The 19129-nt window shown below is 28.1% G+C and overlaps 4 protein-coding genes across 6 annotated transcripts; 1 reads left to right on the forward strand and 3 right to left on the reverse strand.

Moving 5' to 3' along the window:
- Positions 1-24: 24 nt before the first annotated feature.
- wgn (Tumor necrosis factor receptor superfamily member wengen) lies at positions 25-12488 on the reverse strand. 3 transcript variants are annotated; one of them, XM_012294111.2, is made up of 5 exons: positions 12168-12485; positions 7452-7880; positions 6656-6833; positions 1304-1432; positions 25-606 (listed from the first exon to the last, which is right to left on the reverse strand). In XM_012294111.2, the coding sequence occupies exons 2-5, from the start codon at positions 7875-7877 to the stop codon at positions 443-445; spliced, it is 897 nt and encodes a 298-aa protein (XP_012149501.1). In that variant the 5' UTR covers positions 7878-7880; positions 12168-12485; the 3' UTR covers positions 25-442. The 3 variants fall into 3 exon arrangements, with proteins under 3 accessions (XP_012149501.1, XP_012149502.1, XP_012149503.1); XM_012294112.2 differs by having other exon boundaries at positions 12164-12485; XM_012294113.2 differs by lacking the exon at positions 1304-1432 and having other exon boundaries at positions 12168-12488.
- A 755-nt stretch (positions 12489-13243) lies between these two features.
- stas (Transmembrane protein stas) lies at positions 13244-15626 on the forward strand. The gene is made up of 4 exons (XM_076534766.1): positions 13244-13368; positions 13822-13933; positions 13997-14125; positions 14494-15626. Exons 1-4 carry the CDS (start codon positions 13335-13337, stop codon positions 14999-15001), a joined length of 783 nt encoding a protein of 260 aa, XP_076390881.1. The 5' UTR covers positions 13244-13334; the 3' UTR covers positions 15002-15626.
- On the reverse strand, positions 14494-17469 carry LOC100882638 (uncharacterized). Its single transcript, XM_003707089.3, has 5 exons — positions 16897-17469; positions 16335-16596; positions 16033-16240; positions 15715-15844; positions 14494-15531 (listed from the first exon to the last, which is right to left on the reverse strand). The coding sequence occupies exons 1-5, from the start codon at positions 17231-17233 to the stop codon at positions 15440-15442; spliced, it is 1029 nt and encodes a 342-aa protein (XP_003707137.2). The 5' UTR covers positions 17234-17469; the 3' UTR covers positions 14494-15439.
- Positions 17470-17616: 147 nt separating this feature from the next.
- On the reverse strand, positions 17617-18754 carry ND-B22 (NADH dehydrogenase (ubiquinone) B22 subunit). The gene is made up of 2 exons (XM_003707054.3): positions 18550-18754; positions 17617-18034 (listed from the first exon to the last, which is right to left on the reverse strand). Exons 1-2 carry the CDS (start codon positions 18657-18659, stop codon positions 17713-17715), a joined length of 432 nt encoding a protein of 143 aa, XP_003707102.1. The 5' UTR covers positions 18660-18754; the 3' UTR covers positions 17617-17712.
- Positions 18755-19129: the final 375 nt, after the last annotated feature.

Genomic DNA, 19129 nt, shown 5'->3' on the forward strand with positions numbered 1-19129 from the left:
ATTTTGTAAGTATGAACAGAAGCATTAATAGTTCCACCGTTTATACCATTTTATTTTGTTTCTCGGTAGATACATCGTTAATATTATATTACAAAGATGGCGGCTTTTAAAGCTAATAAAAAAAAATAAATAATTGAACGGTCAAGTCGTTCATCGCTCGATCTTGTTCGAGCTCCGAGACTTCGTACGAGGAGTTCATCCTCTTCTTTACGCATGTATTTATTTAAATAACAAAAAAGAAAAGTTATATAAAAAGTGTAAAGACATTAAATTATTAAAAAATAATACAGATTTCTCGTGTACACAATTTTCAATACGATTTTGTACCATTAGTCATTCGTTCTATCCACGACGAGTACAATTATAAATACGTGTATAAATACAAATTATCATCGATCTGATTGTGTAATTCATTCGAAGCGGAAAATACACTCTCTGGATTCTACTGATCAATAGAATTCTTTTTCTGATTCAAAATCGTTTCGATGTTTCGATGAATTCGAGCGATATGTAATTTTTTCGCTTTTGGGGGTTCTCTCTCTTCTATGTAAAGATTTCCGGTAACTTCCGGCCAATCCACCATCACAGAAGTTGCCCTCTTCCGGTCTGTAATAGAAGAGAAATGAAGTCTTAGCTTTCTATACATGTAATCATACATTTATATAATTTATAATAAATTATATATTAATACAAATTATATTAATTATAAAAAGACTTTGTTTATAATAATATTAATAAATATTAATGCATAATAATTATTATATGTTTTTGTATTATTTTTAAATATTTTTTAACATAGCTATACATTTTTGCAATAAATAAGTAAATTATTTATAGTAAAATGTACAACTATGTTTTCATACAAAAATATAACAAACTATGTTGAATTATTATACTTGAAACTTTAACACTGTTTAGTATATAACAATTTATATTATTATACTACATATATTATTATATATGTATTATACTATATATATTATTATATATATATTATAATATATATTATTATTAATATATTAATATATTATATTATTATTATTAATATAATAATATATTATTAATATAACATTATAATAATATAAATTTACTGTAATGAAATAAATTAGAAAATTACTAATTTACAAATTAGTAAATTTAGAAGATTATAATTTCAATTTAAGAGTAAAAGAAACTTAATAAAATTGATAACATGTTTAATATTTTATGTTACTAATTTTGTAACCAAATAAAATAATTTATAAAATTTGATGTGGAAATCCAGTTTGAGTTTTGTGACTTGTAGAAATATTTGCTTAGTTACCTAAGAGTTTCTCGAGATATTGGCACCTTGTTTCTGGATCACCCGGGTTCATGGGTGCGCCTGCAACCAGTTCGGCTAGTTCTGCCTTGACCATTAAATTTAATCGAGCCGAGATCTCCTCTAGACCCACTGTAAGCATCAAAGAGATTCTCTTTTATTTCTACAAACAAATATATTCTTTACATGATCTATATTTTCATTCTATTTTATAAACAACCACTGTTTACTACGCGTAGTTTCAATAAACGAAAAAGAAGTATACGATGTTTGAAATTTCTTGATATGAATCTTAAGCATTTAAAAAGTATTTTAAACAATCGGTGATACTGTCAAGAATCACAGGCTTTCTTTTTAATAACAAATTCTTAAAATTGATTCATAACTTGAACAAACTGTAGACATAAAATATTACCTGTATTTATAATAAACCTATATTTGCAACATATCTAAATATTTTTTTTATAATATAACAAATGCAATATAACAATAAAAAATAATTATTAAAGTTATCAAAAAAATTGTCGGATAAATAATTTTTATGATAACGCAGGATTTGTTCGTATCAAAGAATTTAATAACGAAGAAACGTAAACGTTAAAAAAACGATTAGCGTGATTTTCTTTTAATTGACAATTTAGTTGGAAACTTGGAAAGATGGTATCGTATTATAGTCAAAGCTGGAATGCAAGTTGAACGACTATGGAATGCGGTTCTGCTTTCCCAAGACCCCATGGGATGAACCTAACGACAGCCTTGCTTCGGTTCAAAGTCAAGTTTTTCTACGCTTGTTAGAAAAACCCTAGCGAGGATAACCAACCAAGAGTTATTCGGCTAAAAAAATAAATGACTGATCATCGTAACTTTTACGCTACGCATCTTTGAAATTCTTACAAATTCTTTGCTGCCTACACTCAATTTTCATCGACTTCAGAACAACAGTAAAAATTACAACTTCATTACTCTGTAATTGTAAATAGACAATATAGATTTTTCTTCGAACTTAGAGAATGGAACTCTATTTTAAGACTTCCAGATACTTTCACTCTAAAATATTGTACGCAAGCATTTCTTAGTGATCGAAGTTAAACCTAATATAAGTTAAAATACATTATAAAACTATTTTTCTCTCCCGAATTTTACACGTGGCAATTTCGTGTACAGTATTTTTGATATTTTCTGGTAATATAACGACCAAAATGTATATGTGTAGCTATATAACGCGTGTCATTTTTGTGACAATACAATTCGTGGTAATATAACATGGAACATTGTGTGCGTGGCAATATAATGCATACTGATATAACATGTAGAATTTTTGTACGCGGCAATATAACAGGTGGTGATAACACCTTTAGCATTTCTATGTGTGACAATACAGCACGTGGCAATATAACGCGAGATGATATAACGCGTGGCGATATAACGTGAGGTGATATAACGCGTAGCGATATAACGCGCGGCGATATAACATGTAGTATTTCTATATGTGACAAAACAACACGTGGCGATATAACGCGAGGTGATATAACACGCGGCGATATAACGCGAGGTAATAAAACGCGCGGCTATATAACGCGAGGTGATATAACACGCGGCAATATAACGTGAGGTAAGAAAACGCGCGGCAATATAACGCGAGGTGATATAACACGCGGCGATATAACGCGAGGTGATAAAACGCGCAGCGATATAACGCGAGGTGATATAACACGCGGCGATATAACGCGAGGTGATAAAACGCGCGGCGATATAACGCGAGATGACATAACGCATAGTACTTTAACACGTGGCGATATAACGCGTGGTGATATAACGTGTAATATTCCTATATGTGGCAATACAACACGTGGCGATATAACGCGTGGTAATATAACGTGTAGTATTCCTATATATGGCAATACAACGCGTGGCGATATAACATGTAGCATTTCCGTGTGTGGCAATATAGAGAATAGTAACAGAACTTATAGTAATTGTGTGCATGGCAATATAACGTGTGATATTTCCGTAAACCAAGAACCAGAAATTCCATAATAATGTAATTCGTGGCGATATACGATAACACCTGATAATTACAATATATTATCATTTAATATCAATAAATTAGCATTTGAAACTTTTCTTTGTCAGATCTGCATATAAACATTTGAAAAATATATTAACTATTGTCCGCATTAAAATTAATTCTTCTATATTCATTAAATTTCCATGGTAACAATAAGGCATTATTTAAAATTTAGTTGTAGCTTGTATTATCAATTTACATACATACTCTACGTCTTGTTCCATTTTTCAAGTCACTCTTAAATCATTTTTAACGAGAACTCTTCTGCCATTTACTTTTCAAGAAGAGAACAGTAAAGCGATTATGCGTGTACAACAACATGAATGAAACATTTATGCGTATGTACCTCGAATTAACAACGCCGAACCGGCATTGAAACGAAAATAGTATGCTCCATTCATGCCTGCTCGAATCACGACTCAAACATACATGCTGATAAAAAAGATCAGTTTTTATTTTTTCACGTAGTACCTTTGATCTGTTTAAAATTTGACATTTCATATATTAAGTGCTACTCAATATTTTCAATAACGAATTCATAAACCAAGTTCTCAGAGAAAAATGAAAAAAAAAAAATAAATGACAGCGAGTCCTAATAATCAATTAAAAAATATAAAAATTCATAAGGGTATTGGTGAGTATCCCATGAAACAAAAAATTTGTTAGTTAAACAAACATCACCCTACTGCATAGTTTATGATTTTAAATGGAGTACTTCTTGCATTACTGTATGTAGGTTTGGACTAGGCTTAAGATTTCCGAAACGTTTAAATGGCAGTGTACACGAAATCGCGTGATTCAACTACTTTAAATTCCTTACGGTTCATCCAGCGCTGCAAGGCATAAAGAACCGATGTTTGCAAATTGCCGTTACGGTGCTCATAAACGAAACTTGAACACGCGTTATGTATGATGGACTGTTTGGACAACCGTGTGACTTCGACGAATACACGTGGTAGAAAAGGAGAGGTTTCGAACGGTGTTACGATCCACAATGAACGTTTGTACAATATTACTATCCACATTTGCATAACGAACGTTACGCAGAACTCATATACGCCGGAACCCGCTCTTTTCCCCCCTCTTCGTTCACTTGCCTCCCATTTCTCCCCTGCCCCTAACTTATTCTGCCACCCACGTTTCCCGAGGAAACGTATTACTTAGTGATGGAATCTATCTGTTTGACCTTTCGATTACTTTTCTTAATTTGTTCTTTCAAGGTTGTTTGTATTTATTTGGACGAATTTTTGGGATATTTTTTGTCAGTATTTTAGGATGCATCAACTGTGATGTGTACATAAAATATTTCTGAAATTTTTAATTTAAACGGTTCACCAGATCTGAAAATTTTTTAATTCTTGAACTTTCAAAGTTGACAAGGTTTGCTAAATTGCCCAAATTATTCAGTTATTATATTTCCAAAATCTCAAATTTGCAAATTCTCAAATTTACAAATTAACAAATTCCTAAATTTTCAAATCCCTAAGTTTATAAATTGCTACATTTTCAAATCTCCTAATTCTCAGATTTGATATCTGATAATAATTTATTTATTATGATAATTATTCATAGTATTAGTTTACATAATCAGGTTCACATAAATTATTTATGCATTATAAAAAACAAAGCAATGATAGTATTGGTATAAAATAAATTACTTAATTCTTAATATCAATGAAATAATTTTATCCAAATTTGTTTTTTATAATGTATCAACAATTTTCATGAACCTAATTATTTAAACTACTATTACAGATGTGTACATATTATAATAAATAAATTATTAAATATCAAATAGTAAACTATTCAATTTATATGACTAAATTATAATTCATATTATAAAATTATAAATTATTTGATTTGTTTCATATATAAAGATATTGAAATATTAAAGTACATATATTACAGTATTAAATTATAATTATTAAGATATTAGGTTTTGTTAACATTATATAAGTCTACATCCAGCACTACATGTGAAAAATATCAATGAAGATAGAAAAAACATAATACACATCAACCTAACCTTACATTTCATTTCGAATGTTAAAATTCTATTTCAAGGTCAATTGATCCCATTTCAAGATCCTACACAAATTCAATTGAAATCAACTATTTGAAAAAATATATATAAAATAGTATAAAGAAAATATCGAATAATATATAAAGAAGCATGTACACTAGTAAGTAATATATATGTATAACAATATAATAAATATGTACATATTACATACTGTTACGACGCGAATACAAGTGCAAAATAAATAAGTAAAAAAGTGATCAAATCAAGTCACATCTCGTTCTCCAAACGATAACAAACAATCAGAGATGACATAAGTTGGTAAGTGAGTATAAAGAGAACACGGAACGGAGCATGATGAAAGAAACGAGAAGCATTGAATACCAGGACGTCATATCCGGGCGTGATAGATCGAGCCAAGGTGAGCAGAGGTCGTGAGTAGCCCTCTAATGAAGAAAATCTGCCTTGCATTTTAAAGGACTTCTTATCCCCCTCTACTTCATCTACCAATCCTTCAGAATCGAATGTAACCAAATACTAGAACACGAACTTACTGATAACGATTCCTTCATTTCCTTTGTTCTTTTTCTTTCATCGTTCTAACACTTTCTCTGAAACATTTTGCGTATGTAGATGACATGTAAATTTTATGGAGATACAATGAGAAATAATTCTTTTCTGTTTGCATAATTTTTTTAATCTATTTCATTATTTGTGATGGACTAAAAATATATTAGTGCATTAGAGCGTGTTTAAATTTTTAAATTTTGATATTTTTTGTTGTGAAATTTTTGAATTTAGAAATTTGTAATTTGTAAAATTAAATATTGACAAATTTAGGAATATCAAATTGTAAAATGTTTAAATTTCCCTATTATTAATTTTCAAATTTAGAAATTTGGTAATTTAGAAGTTTTGAAATTTAAAACTAAACAAATTTCAAACTTTTAAAATTTTCAAATTTGTAAATTTTTGAATTTGTAAATTTTTGAATTTACAAATTTGGTAACTTGGAGATTTAGAAATTTAGAACTAGACAAATTTTCAAATTTTTTAATTTTTCAAATTTGTCACTTATTAAATTTTCAAATTTAGAATATTGATAATTTGGAAATTTGAGAATTAACAAATTTAATACCAATCTTCCAAATTTTTTAATTTTCAAGTCCTAAAATTTTTCAACTGTCAAATATTCAAATTTGGAAATATGGTAAAAAATATGATTATAATTTGTTAAGAAAATATTACATTAAAGTTGAGATTTTACCCGGCTCGAAGTTTTTCTTCATTCGACGCCACTGCCTCGCGTAGACTAGAGCTGAGCATCCTGCGACCAGGAAAAAAAGAATACAGGCACAGACGGCAAGGATCAAGGCTCCTGTTTGCCAATCCCACAGGATTCTCTCCTCCGAAGACGTTTCCCTCAGACGAGGTTCATTTACTATCTAGAATCAAATAATTATAACAACTTAATAACAATTAAACTACATATAATAATATATGAAAGTTGAAAATAATTACAAAATTTATCGATCATTGTTAATTTTTAATTATTGAAAATAAATCGTCAAGAACTTTCATGAGGATTAGATACTTTAATTTACTGATATTTAGTTAATTAAAAGTTATTTTGTTAAATACTTAAAAATTGAAAATTTGGAAATTTAAGAATTTGACAATTTAAAAATTAAAAACTTCAAAATTTAATAATTTAGTAATTCAGCACTTTGGACGTTTCAAAAATTTGATAATTTCAAGTTAAAAAGTTGATAACTTCATAAATTAGTAGTTTGATAATTAGAATACTTTTAAATAAACGAATTTAATAACAGCCAAAGCATAGGATTAAAAATTTTGAAAGTATTTAATTTAATTACCAAACAGTATAAAAATTCAAAAATTTAAAAATTTAAAATTTGAAAGTCATTTGTCTGGTAAATTTGAAAAATTAAAAATGTTAATACTTCATTGAATCACTATTCATTCATCAAAAATAAAACTACTATCTAGGGGAATTTCCAATCACTGTTGTATTGTAGATAAATATGTTGTTCCCCTCGTACCTGATCCTTCGTTTCCAATTCAATATTACGTTCCAAATTCCCTACACGTCCTACGAAATCATTCGATTCTTGTCTGATCTGTTGTTGGTCCAAATCCGAGAACCTCCAGAACATTTTCGAGGTGACAGCCTCGAGGCTCCTTTGGCCCGTTTCCGGTCGTTTCTTCGTCGAGAGGAAAGACCAATCGAGCTCGAGTGCTGACAATGGCCCGCAAATAGCATCCTTGTAAATCGTGCAGGGACTTAACGTAAATTCAGGAGCACATCTGGTGCAAGGCCAACAGGTGTCACGCTCGACCGACCAAAATTCGAAACCCGGTTTACAAACTGGATATCGGGGAGCGGATGTCGAGCAGCTAGCCTTGCGGGAACCGACCAATAGCAGCAGCACGGCCAACAGATATCCCCGATTGGGCTCCCGAGGCATCACCTGAAATAATTTCAACGAACGTTCGATTGTACATTCACTGCGACAGCTTCTTTCAATATTTACCAGCACTGCTACTGGAAAGGATACAAAATTGTGTCTGCAACTTTGATTGGTTACCTCCACACTGATTTACCCGGGAGTAAGACAGAGAGAGATCATGCGATTGGAACAAGAGGGCAGTGATCATCTCGAGTGGCGGTAAAATTCAAATTTGCATGATAAATAATTCATTCAAACGCATATTTAAAAGTTATATTTGCTTTTTGTTACAGGATTAGATAGCAGAATATACCGCAGTATTTTTTACTACATTGATTAAAATATTTGCATTATTTTATTAATTATTCGTATAAATAGATTTGAATTTTACCGCCATCTATGATCACACTCAGTTTAGATCAATATGACACGTTTCCTTATTCCTTGAGGGTTACTACTTATTAAGGTTTTTTAAGATTTGATAACAAAGTGGAAAATAAATAAAATAAAAATTTGAATATTTAAATATTTAAAAGCTAGATTTGCAAATCTGAAAATATTACAATATGAGAATCTTACAATTTGAATATCTGAAATAATCAATGTATGTATTTACATAAAATTTTAACAAAAGAATAAACATGTTTACGTTAGGCATAATATCGTTGATCTTTTAATAGATCTGTTTAATATTCCATTTAACATTCAACGTGTTATTTCATTTTAATGTACCGTGCAATTCTAAACCTAAAATGGTATATAAAATTTAGAATTTATATTGTTGATATGCATATCTAGTATCAAGAATGCTTATTTCAGTGAATGCATGTTTACTACCACACATTTTGAGTAATCAGATGTACAGATGTAAATCAGTTTTGAGTATCAGATGAATACATGAACTTATGGAAATAAGTGCATATATTGACTAGCAAATACATATATCATGAATAAACAGTACAAAGCAATAAAATTTTATTGTATTTTTTAATTTATATTTTCCCATAAAAATACCTGAAGACAAAAACTGGTTTTTGTTTACAAATGAAGAATCGAAGTGCTGTTATCGATATTTTAACATTTAACGATATTATCGATATGTCGAATTGTCAATGACATTTTAATGTTATCGACATTTAATTGTGTCTTCGTCGATAACATTTTGGTATTAACGATATTTATTGAGAATACTATATCGATAACATTTTGATACAATTTATCGATAACCTTATCGACAGCGGCAGTTGTAAGGAGGTTATATAACTCTGTTGCATGTAAAGAAAGTTTATCGTTCTAGTTTATCAACCATTTTTCCGTCGCACAGATAACATTTGCAACAGCAGAATTGTACATTATTTCTTTCAGTTGATTCTTTGAAATAATCGAGCGTGTAAAGTAGTCGTTTAACCGGCAAAACCGGCCAGACCGTTTCTACTTCCGGCTCGTTCGCGATGTAATTACATCCGTAGTTGTGTGGCGACGGTACACCATTATGAGTGTGCGTACGCACGCACATTAGAATAGTTTGAACGTGAATCAATTGACCGCAATTCGGTCATGATTTCCCTGTGATTTACATTAGTAACAATAATCATCGCTATCAATCATTAAACACGATAATATTCAGTAACAATAGACTGATGCGTTAAATATTCTTTTGAACACAATGTTTATGTTAACTTTTTTAACATAAAATTTATATTGAAGTTGGCATGTATCATAACGCTCGTATGGGGTTTAGCTCAAAATTTAAGTGTAAAGGATTATGTGTTTCATAAGGTTTATATTTTGAAGTTTACAGGTTTGTATTAAAGTAAAGTTTAGGTTAGGTAGGATTGTATAAATAAATTTTTAGGTTATATTAACTACGTCATATTATGCTGCATTAATGTTTAGTTTCAGTAAGGTTAGGTTAGATTATTGTGTATATCAGGTTAATTTTGTTTAGATTATATTAAAGTTTTTATAACAAATATTCCATACAATAAAACATAACAAAAATTTGATTAAACAGAATAGACAAAATAAAAAGTCGAAACTATAAATTTAATAAATTTGCAAATTATAATACTAAATAATTAAATTTGAAAATGTCTGTATAGGTAATATGTAATGTATTTAATAAAAGTTATTGAACCCAAAAACGTAAAACAAATTAAGACTTCCCGTATCATTGTATCATATAATGAACTGACAATTCAGTAATCTCTAATACATAATACCAAGTTGCAAATTAATTAGTCCATTATGTATTCCAACAAGGAGCCGGCCATTTTGTATTAAGAATTTTAATGAAATGTTGATGCAGTCACTTTCATCGAACTTTTAGCTTCAAATTAATACGCCATGAGTACTATCTCTTTTTTTTGCTTTTATTAGTTTAATTTACTTCAAAATAAACAACCGTTTAATTTACAACAATACAGAAAAACTATATTATTTGTTACAATTAATAACCTGCATAAATACATAAAAAAATTAATTTAAAATTTAAAATTTTTAGTGCTTGTTATAACTTCTCATATTTGTGCAATATCTCATATCGATTGTAGAAATTGAAAACTGCCCAAAAATATCTGCGACCCACTAGTCTTTCTCTACTTTGTGCAAGGTCAACAAAAAGAATCAGAATTTATTTATGATATGTATAATTATATTTATAATATAATTTTGTATAACAGTGTTATCGAATAAACGTAGTATGCTAATGAAGATAGTAAAGGCCATAAATCAAAAATCGTGTCGCGGGAATAGAAAGCGTATTACTATCTATGGCGTTGTTTTCTCCCGAGCTGTTTAAAATTTGCTACGCGCGCCACGGACAATCGTAAAGTATTTCTCGATTGCGTAGCAAACTTACACAGATTAAAACCACGAACACGTTAACCTAACTCTGTGTATATTCCGATCGGTAACAGTTATCCAAACTTGTTGAAACTGTAATGCAAACTACTATTCTCGTAATAAAAGTGAATTAAAAAAATTACACAATAGTGAATCACTGTTTTGAAAACAGGTAATATATTTTCGATTATCGACATAATATCGATAACTAAAAACGAACTATTTGTTTATACAGTATTACATATAAATGATAATAGTATCTGTTAAACGTTTTTTTAATTGTTAAATAATATATAGCAATATATATAGTAGTAACGTATAATATGTATTATATTTATTTTATAAGGACATGTTCACTAAAATTTAGGGAAAATTGTTAGGTTGGTATGCATACAGTTAACAAAATATTTGACTGAAGATTTTTAATATTAATAATGAAGAAAGTATTATTGTTTAGAAACTTGTGCTTCAACTTCATGATCTTTTAAATACTTTATATTTTATAATGTCAATTTAGTGATAAATAACTAGGATGGATCAGTAACTATTACCAACTTACTATCTTCAATCTGTAGATCTCTATATCTCTAGTTATTGTAAACGCATAACAAATATTTATTTTGCTTTCAAATCTAAACTAAAAATTTAAAAACATTATAAATTTATTTTGCTGGAATTTTAGCTCGAAACAATTTGCTATATCGCAATTTATTAAAAAAAATCAGCAAAAATAATCTTTAAAAATTTGAATCAACTTCATCTGGAAAAAAGTGATTAATGTTCTTTATCTTACTACACCTTTATTTAACAATTTTTGTCTATAACTTATAAAACTTGAAATATGTTATTACGTTAATTAATATAATTATTTAACATAAAATTTTAGGTTAACATAAAATGTTAAATAATTTAAAAAATGTAAGGTTTTCTTGATATGCAATAAAAATTGCTTCATTAATGCTCGCGTTAATTGTTCCTTTATTAATATGTCAGTAACTATCGTTAAGACATCAGCGTACTACCATTCATAAAACTCATTAGTATTCCATGCGCTACTTCTGTCATTCAGAACAGAGAAGTCGACTATCGATTCGTTTATTTCGCATTTTATCTTGATCGCGTTTTAAATCAATCCTTTCATTTATTTCTCTATAAATCCTTTTGCTATTTTTATTGTACTATAATTTACTGATAAAACTACTTATCGTTTAAACTGAAAATCTATATTGACTCGCTAACATTCCATTTTTTAAATCAGTCGTCAAACACGATAATATCTGTAATACTAGAATGATCGATACTGTAGCAATGAGTATTCGATTGCACATTGCAATTAATTAAAGAGACTAAAACTGTCTGACTTGAAGTGACAGAACAACAGCAAAACAAAAGTACACGATACTTATTTTACATCGCTAAAGTAAATAAAAATTTAAATATGTGTACATATGCGAACATACTTACGCTGCCTTCGATAAATTCAGACCTGTCATGACGCAATCCAATCGATATATCCAAAATCGATTAGCGGGAAAAGAACCAATAAAGTATCGAGAACTCACAAAAAATCGTTGATCCACCCATTCGAATGAAATTGTGGATACCGATTCGATCAAACAAAGCTTTACAGAGTTACAGATATTTTTAAGCTAAAAATCGAGAAAATGTTCTTTTCAGCATATTAAAAAGAGGAAAAAGAAAAGGCGCTATTTCGAAAAATCTGTGCTCAACGCGAACTAGACACGCACCACGCGCCGACTACAACACGACTGGCTAGACTGGTTATTCTAATTTCCGCCCACAATCCTCTCTTGAAAAGAGAAGTTTGTAAGAGAGAGATATGTGAAAAGGAAAAAGATATGAAAAGAAACTTAGAGCTGAAAGAAGATGAAAGAGGACAGAGGGAGCCACGCGGTAGAATAAAAAAAAGATAGTGATGGCTTTAAACATCGTTACTTATAAAATTGCAATGATACCTTTAACAACAAAGAATAACGCGAAATAGCAGTACTTTAAAATAAATTACACCTTAGTTGCAATATTTACTTTATACTTGCAATTATAAAACAATGATTAAATTGTTCAATCGATTCAATTTATTATACAATAATTATGAAAAATTACTTTTTAATTCGACAGATGTAACATTGTCACGTTATAACAGGCTATATAATTTTATTATTTTATATTGTCAATCACCTAAACTATATCTAATCTGGTTTGAATTATTATTATTGTATATAGCCTGTATAATTATAAATATTTTAGTTTTTTTCATTTTAAAAACATAAATACTTACATTAATAATACAGTATTTAAAACGAGGAAGAAATGTTAAAAAATGATTATAAAAAATATATAAACATTTTAAATCAATTTATAATTTTGAAATTTATTTTTTTATTATTGCTATCAGATCATATATTACTCGGGTTTTAAATGAATAATTAAATAACATAATTTCTGTGTTTAATTTACATATAATAAGTAGTTTATATAATAATTGTGAATACGTACATACAAATAAAATTATTGAACTTGGTACAAAAAGGACCAAAGATTTTCTTCTACTTGCGCGCCATCTTGCATTTCTCAGGAATTAACTTATGAAAGAACAGTAACGATCTAGTTATGAAAACAGAAACTAGAGTAAAACAAAGTATCGGTAAGATAATTTTTTATAATATATTATTTTAAAAGTTGTCAAATTAATTTCATAATCTGTTACTTACCCTTTTTCTTTATATCAGATTTCGAACTATAAATAATGATTATTATTGTATTTTATTTAATCTTTCAATGATTGTTTAATAAACGTCTTTAAATTTCAAGTTACTTACACGTTTTACAATTTAGTTGTTTATTACTTGTAAATATCTTATTTATTAATAAAGGAAAGAGGATCAGAGAATTCTAACCTTAAAAAGCAGTTCTGTACATAAATTTTTATGAGTGAAGTTTTCATTGAATAATTTCACTTAGAATGACTCCATGTTATTTTGTTAATTAGATTTGGGAATATTACTTTCATACTTATTTATTGTTAAATTTCATATTCTAACCTATTCAAACAAATTACTATAATTACAAAAGCAAACATAACAAACCTTAATTTCAGATTCCTCCAATGAGGCATCGACAAAGCAAGCTTTCCTAACAGTTGCAATAATTTTCATTACCTCATTATTGGCGCTATTTTATGTATATACTAGTTTTCCACAACTCGCAGAGTAAGAAAAAATTATAAAAATGTATGATGTAAAGAAATATTTTAATTTATGACTTTTTTTTAGAGATGAACGACAACACATGAAGTTACCATTACATATAGAGGATGCAAAAAATTTGGGTAAACTGTTGGGCCGATATAAAGATTTATATTACTTTCAAGTGCTGACTGGATTATTTATCACGTATATTTTGTATCCTTTGATAATTTAATTCCTACATTTAAACTTACACATAGTGTTCGCATCATAAACAATTATAGGTTTTTTATGTCAATTATTGTAATTCAAACTGTATATTACTTTGAAGGTTTTGATATATCTAAAATGCATAAATATCTGCAGTTTACAAATGAGATTATTTTAATTGTGAAACAAGCATTGCTACTAACATGATTTAAAATTAAGTGCAGAAACAAATTACATAAATTGAATCAATGAATTGAAAAACAGGAACGTGTATTTGAACTTACATTGTACATCAACTCATTGATTTAGTTCATACATCTAAACACAGTTTTTCGTTTAATTTAAAAAATATTAATTCCTTAACATGAATTCAGTCTACAAACTTTTGCTATTCCAGGTTCTATTTTCCTTTCAATTCTTTCTGGTTTTCTTTTCCCATTTCCTTTAGCTTTATTGTTAGTATGCACCTGTAGTGCAGTAGGAGCATCACTTTGTTATCTTCTATCATCAATTTTGGGACGTATATTACTTTTCAAGTATTTCCCAGAAAAAGCACGTGAATGGACGCTAACAGTGAAAAAGCACAAACACCACCTTTTTAATTATATGCTGTTCCTTCGGATGACTCCACTACTTCCAAATTGGTTTATAAATTTAGCCAGTCCTGTAATAGGAGTGCCCCTTGCACCATTTACTTTGGGTACTTTCTTTGGAGTGGCTCCACCATCATTTGTTGCAATACAAGCAGGACAGACATTACAAAACTTGACATCATCTAGTGATGCATGGTCTTGGAATAGCATCTTAATGTTGTGTGTATTTGCAGTACTTTCATTAGTACCTGTTTTATTTAAACAAAAACTACAAGAAAAGTTAGATTGAAGCTTAGGAAATAAATTTAAAGAATTTATTTATTTGAAGGATATATGCTTATTTATTTGAAATATTACATTAAACATAATGTAACAAAAAATAAGTAATTAATTTTTTAGTTTAATTATTGATATTGAATTGATTTCAATATAATTCTGTTGACCAAGCCATAAAACACATTCCTTAATCTAAAATCAAATGCTTTTTTTTTTAATTTTTTTTTTAATACAAACAGATCTCACCACCCCAATTTTACAAAGATTTACTGGCTAAACGATAACTCTGTCAAAATTAGCACAAAGTAATTAAAATTGCAATTATATAAACGGATATGCACAAACACTTATTTTAATGAAAGGATAATGAAAATAACCACATCACTGTAGACAAATTATTTAGTATAAACGTAATTATGTATAAATAATCGAAATTATATAAAAATACAATTTAACAAAAAGAAGTCAAGTAACTAATGGAAATACTTGTTGAATTTAAAGTTGGAAGGCTAATCGGACGCCAGTACCACCAATTGTACCACACTGAAAAATATGTAGTTTTAACAGTGAATTGTTAAATAATAGTACAGAATATATGTAAGTAGAATGAAATGTAAATAAATTTTCTGTTAAAATCATGTAGTAGTTAAGCCCAAAATATGTAAATAATGTAATCAATTATAAATTAATTGATTTATTTAATTTAGTACAAATGAATATACTTACAAGTTTTTCCAGAGGATAATAATACTGTAAATGATTTACAAGAACTAGTACATTCTGAACTTGCTATCATTTTTATCAGTCTTGTACCTGTTGCACATCTAATCACTACATTACTGCATTCAGGATTTGGCTGCAGTTTTACAAATTAAATCTATTAATTGGAAAAGTTATTTATACTTAATAATACTTAATTACAATAACTATGTTTGCAAATTTTGTTATCAATTAAAGAATATTGATGGTTCTTGTTATAGAAAGCATATAGTAAATTCTTTTAAATTATAATACAAAATATATGAAATAAGTATAATTTCTTACTAAAGAATAAGGTGGAGATTTTGGTTCATCAAAAAAAATAAATCTCTCTATGCTCTGTTCCCACCAATTTGGTGTATCTGTAGGTTTTGGAAATAATTTCCTCAAAATTCTTGCTGGAGTCATTCGATTGATTCTCCAAGTAATATGATTATTTAAATTTTCTGTAGGATGTAAGTCTACTTTACTTTCCATAATATCTCTAATATTTCTGAAACAATGTTTCACTCATAAAACTATATCTCTGTATAAAACAAACTTCAAATTCGTTTTTTGTTAATATATATTTCGTAATTTCAGTATACCTATAAGTTAAATTGTTAGAAAATACTTTCGCAGCATCTTTTTCAAACATTTCTGAATTTCCTAAATATAGTTGTCGTATATCTTCCATATGAACCTCTGAAAAGTTTTCTGTTTTTGTATAAGGAATTCCAGGATTAAATGACCTGGATATTTGATATCCTGTTAAATCAGGTATGAAATGTACAACACTGCATGGCCAACAATCCATATCGTGTACATAGAAAAATGGATTTTCTAATATACACCATTCTTCATAAAAATCTAAAAGGTATAAACATAAAAGTAAAAAGGTGATGTAAATTAAATAGATGGAATATAAAATTTTAATTAAAATAAAGGATCATAATGCTATACTAAAGATCATATCAAAGAATCATAATGCTATATTAAAAAATCGAAATGCTATATTTTACTATTTAAACACATTTTTATTATATATTAATTATTAATAATTGATTTTATAGTACATTTACATATACAACTGAATTATGCGTATAAATATAACATTAATACAATTTTTTTTATACTTTATTAGTAACATTAAAAAAAATTATGACATACCAGATAAAGAAGGATACTGTTCAATTACTGGTACAGCTATTTTTCGAAGTAATTTTAAACCTGGATAAATGGAATTCTGTAAATTCCTAACTAACATAACTACCAAAAACCTTTGATCGAAAGATATAAAACATACAATTGTAATAAAAATGACTACAGCTATAATTTTTGTGCAGAAAGAAACACCACATTTTTTATTTCTTCTTTCAAGAATACAAAACGAATTTTGTAAAGCTTGATTAATGTCAGATTCAGAAATTCCATTTTTCTGTGCATGCTGACGAATTTGTTCCAATTTACTTTTGTACTCCTCTAAATTAACCATTTTTTTATACATAACATGACAGTAAAGAATTTATGACAACTGAAATACGAATGACACTTGGAAGATGAAAGTTTAAGCATGTGAATTCATGTTTAATTTATATTCCTCTACTACGCTACCTAGTGGCCTATTTTAAAATTATAAAACATTACCTATTTATGATATATTCTTTTGTGCTACTATACCTAATAACATATGCATATAACTTATGCAGATTCTGACATGCATATGTCAGAATAGATATTTCTAAAAAGAAAGTAATGACTACTTAATGAATAATATATTTTATTAATTATATTTGAGTTGAGATGCTTACTTATTGATCTCATTTAAGTAGTTCTTATATGAATCTATTACATACAAGTTTTCTTAATATTGAAAAAATGAAAACAATATAAAGGTATTAACAACTTTTTATTTTTTATATATACAGATAAATATCACATCTAAACGTTATACCTATATAAATACCAATTTCTTACTGTAAATGTTTACTTCTTTTTTTCTTCAGGAGTTTTAGGATACAATTTATAATATAACTTTTCATACTCCTTTTTAAGTTCTTCTCTTAATGCAAAGTATTTTGGATATCTAGCTTTTTCATTTCCATCCCAATAGTCAAGAACAGAATCTGGTATATAAGGCGATCGATTATAAGCTACTCCACCTACAGATTCAGGAAATTTTTTTGGCTGATAATGCTGATTTTGAAACAGTTCTTCTTCACCATCTAATAACAGTTTTTTGGCAACACGTACATCTTTTATGTTACGATGTTCTTCAAAGCGTTGCCTTAATATAACTGAATGATATCTAAATCAAAATAACAATATATAATTAGATTTAATGTTACATATTAAAATATTTAATTTATTTAATTTCAATTTTAAAATATAGAAATCAAATTATAATTGTTAAGTATCATAAGAGCATGTTATGCTATACATATATTACTCATATGTATCCTGCTACTACTTAGATAATAAAAAACATATTGATGCGTAACATTTTTCGATTTTATAAATTTGAAAGAAAAGTGCTTTTGAAACTATGAAAATATCAAAAGAATCGTAAAAGAAAACAACATTGGACTAATGGACTATCTTAAAATACTGACGTAGGGCTCAATTTAAAAAATCATTTCTTGCATTTACATAATGTCAATGCAATTTAATTGATACTAAATTATAACTGATAACTTAAAGAAATGGAAACTAATATATTAATAATTAGAGTAACTATCATTATAAATAAAAATTACAACATGAGAAATTGTAATTATTTAAATCAATATTAAAAACTTATTAAAATATTTATGTATTACCTACCTAATGTCGTGTCTAGCTTGATAACAATCTTCAATTGCACGTAAAGCACGTTTGTAAAGACTACATACTTTTCTGGTATGAGAAACAAATCCTGAAGGTAACTGAGCCATTTGTTTTCAATTTACAAATCAATTTTGGTAAAAACTAGACCTACTTTTAGGGTTACTTATCTAACCATGTAACGATCATATACTATGTAAACAAGTACTAGATAGAACGTCAAGTTTGAAAAACCTTACAAGGGGGTTTTAAAATGACCTAAATGTAAAATAAAAAAATCATACACTATTTAAAATTGCATTCATCCTAATTTTGATAAAAATGTCTAATTTTAAAGGATAATAAATAATAATAGAAATAATATTCGTAAAAACCGTGATTGGCGAGCCTGATAAGTTTCCTAGGAAAAGTGGTAACGCAGGGGAAAGACCCCATTATTTCATATTTTTTATCATTCGTTGATTTTTTTACGTATCATTAGCAAAAATTTTAATTTTAAAGCTCCCAAAGGTACAAATTTTCAAATTCACAAACAATTAGTTTTGAAACTTCAGAAATTAAGAAATTTAGGAATTTAGTA

This window comes from Megachile rotundata, chromosome 8 (assembly GCF_050947335.1).
Source record: "Megachile rotundata isolate GNS110a chromosome 8, iyMegRotu1, whole genome shotgun sequence".
NCBI classification, from domain to species: domain Eukaryota; kingdom Metazoa; phylum Arthropoda; class Insecta; order Hymenoptera; family Megachilidae; genus Megachile; species Megachile rotundata.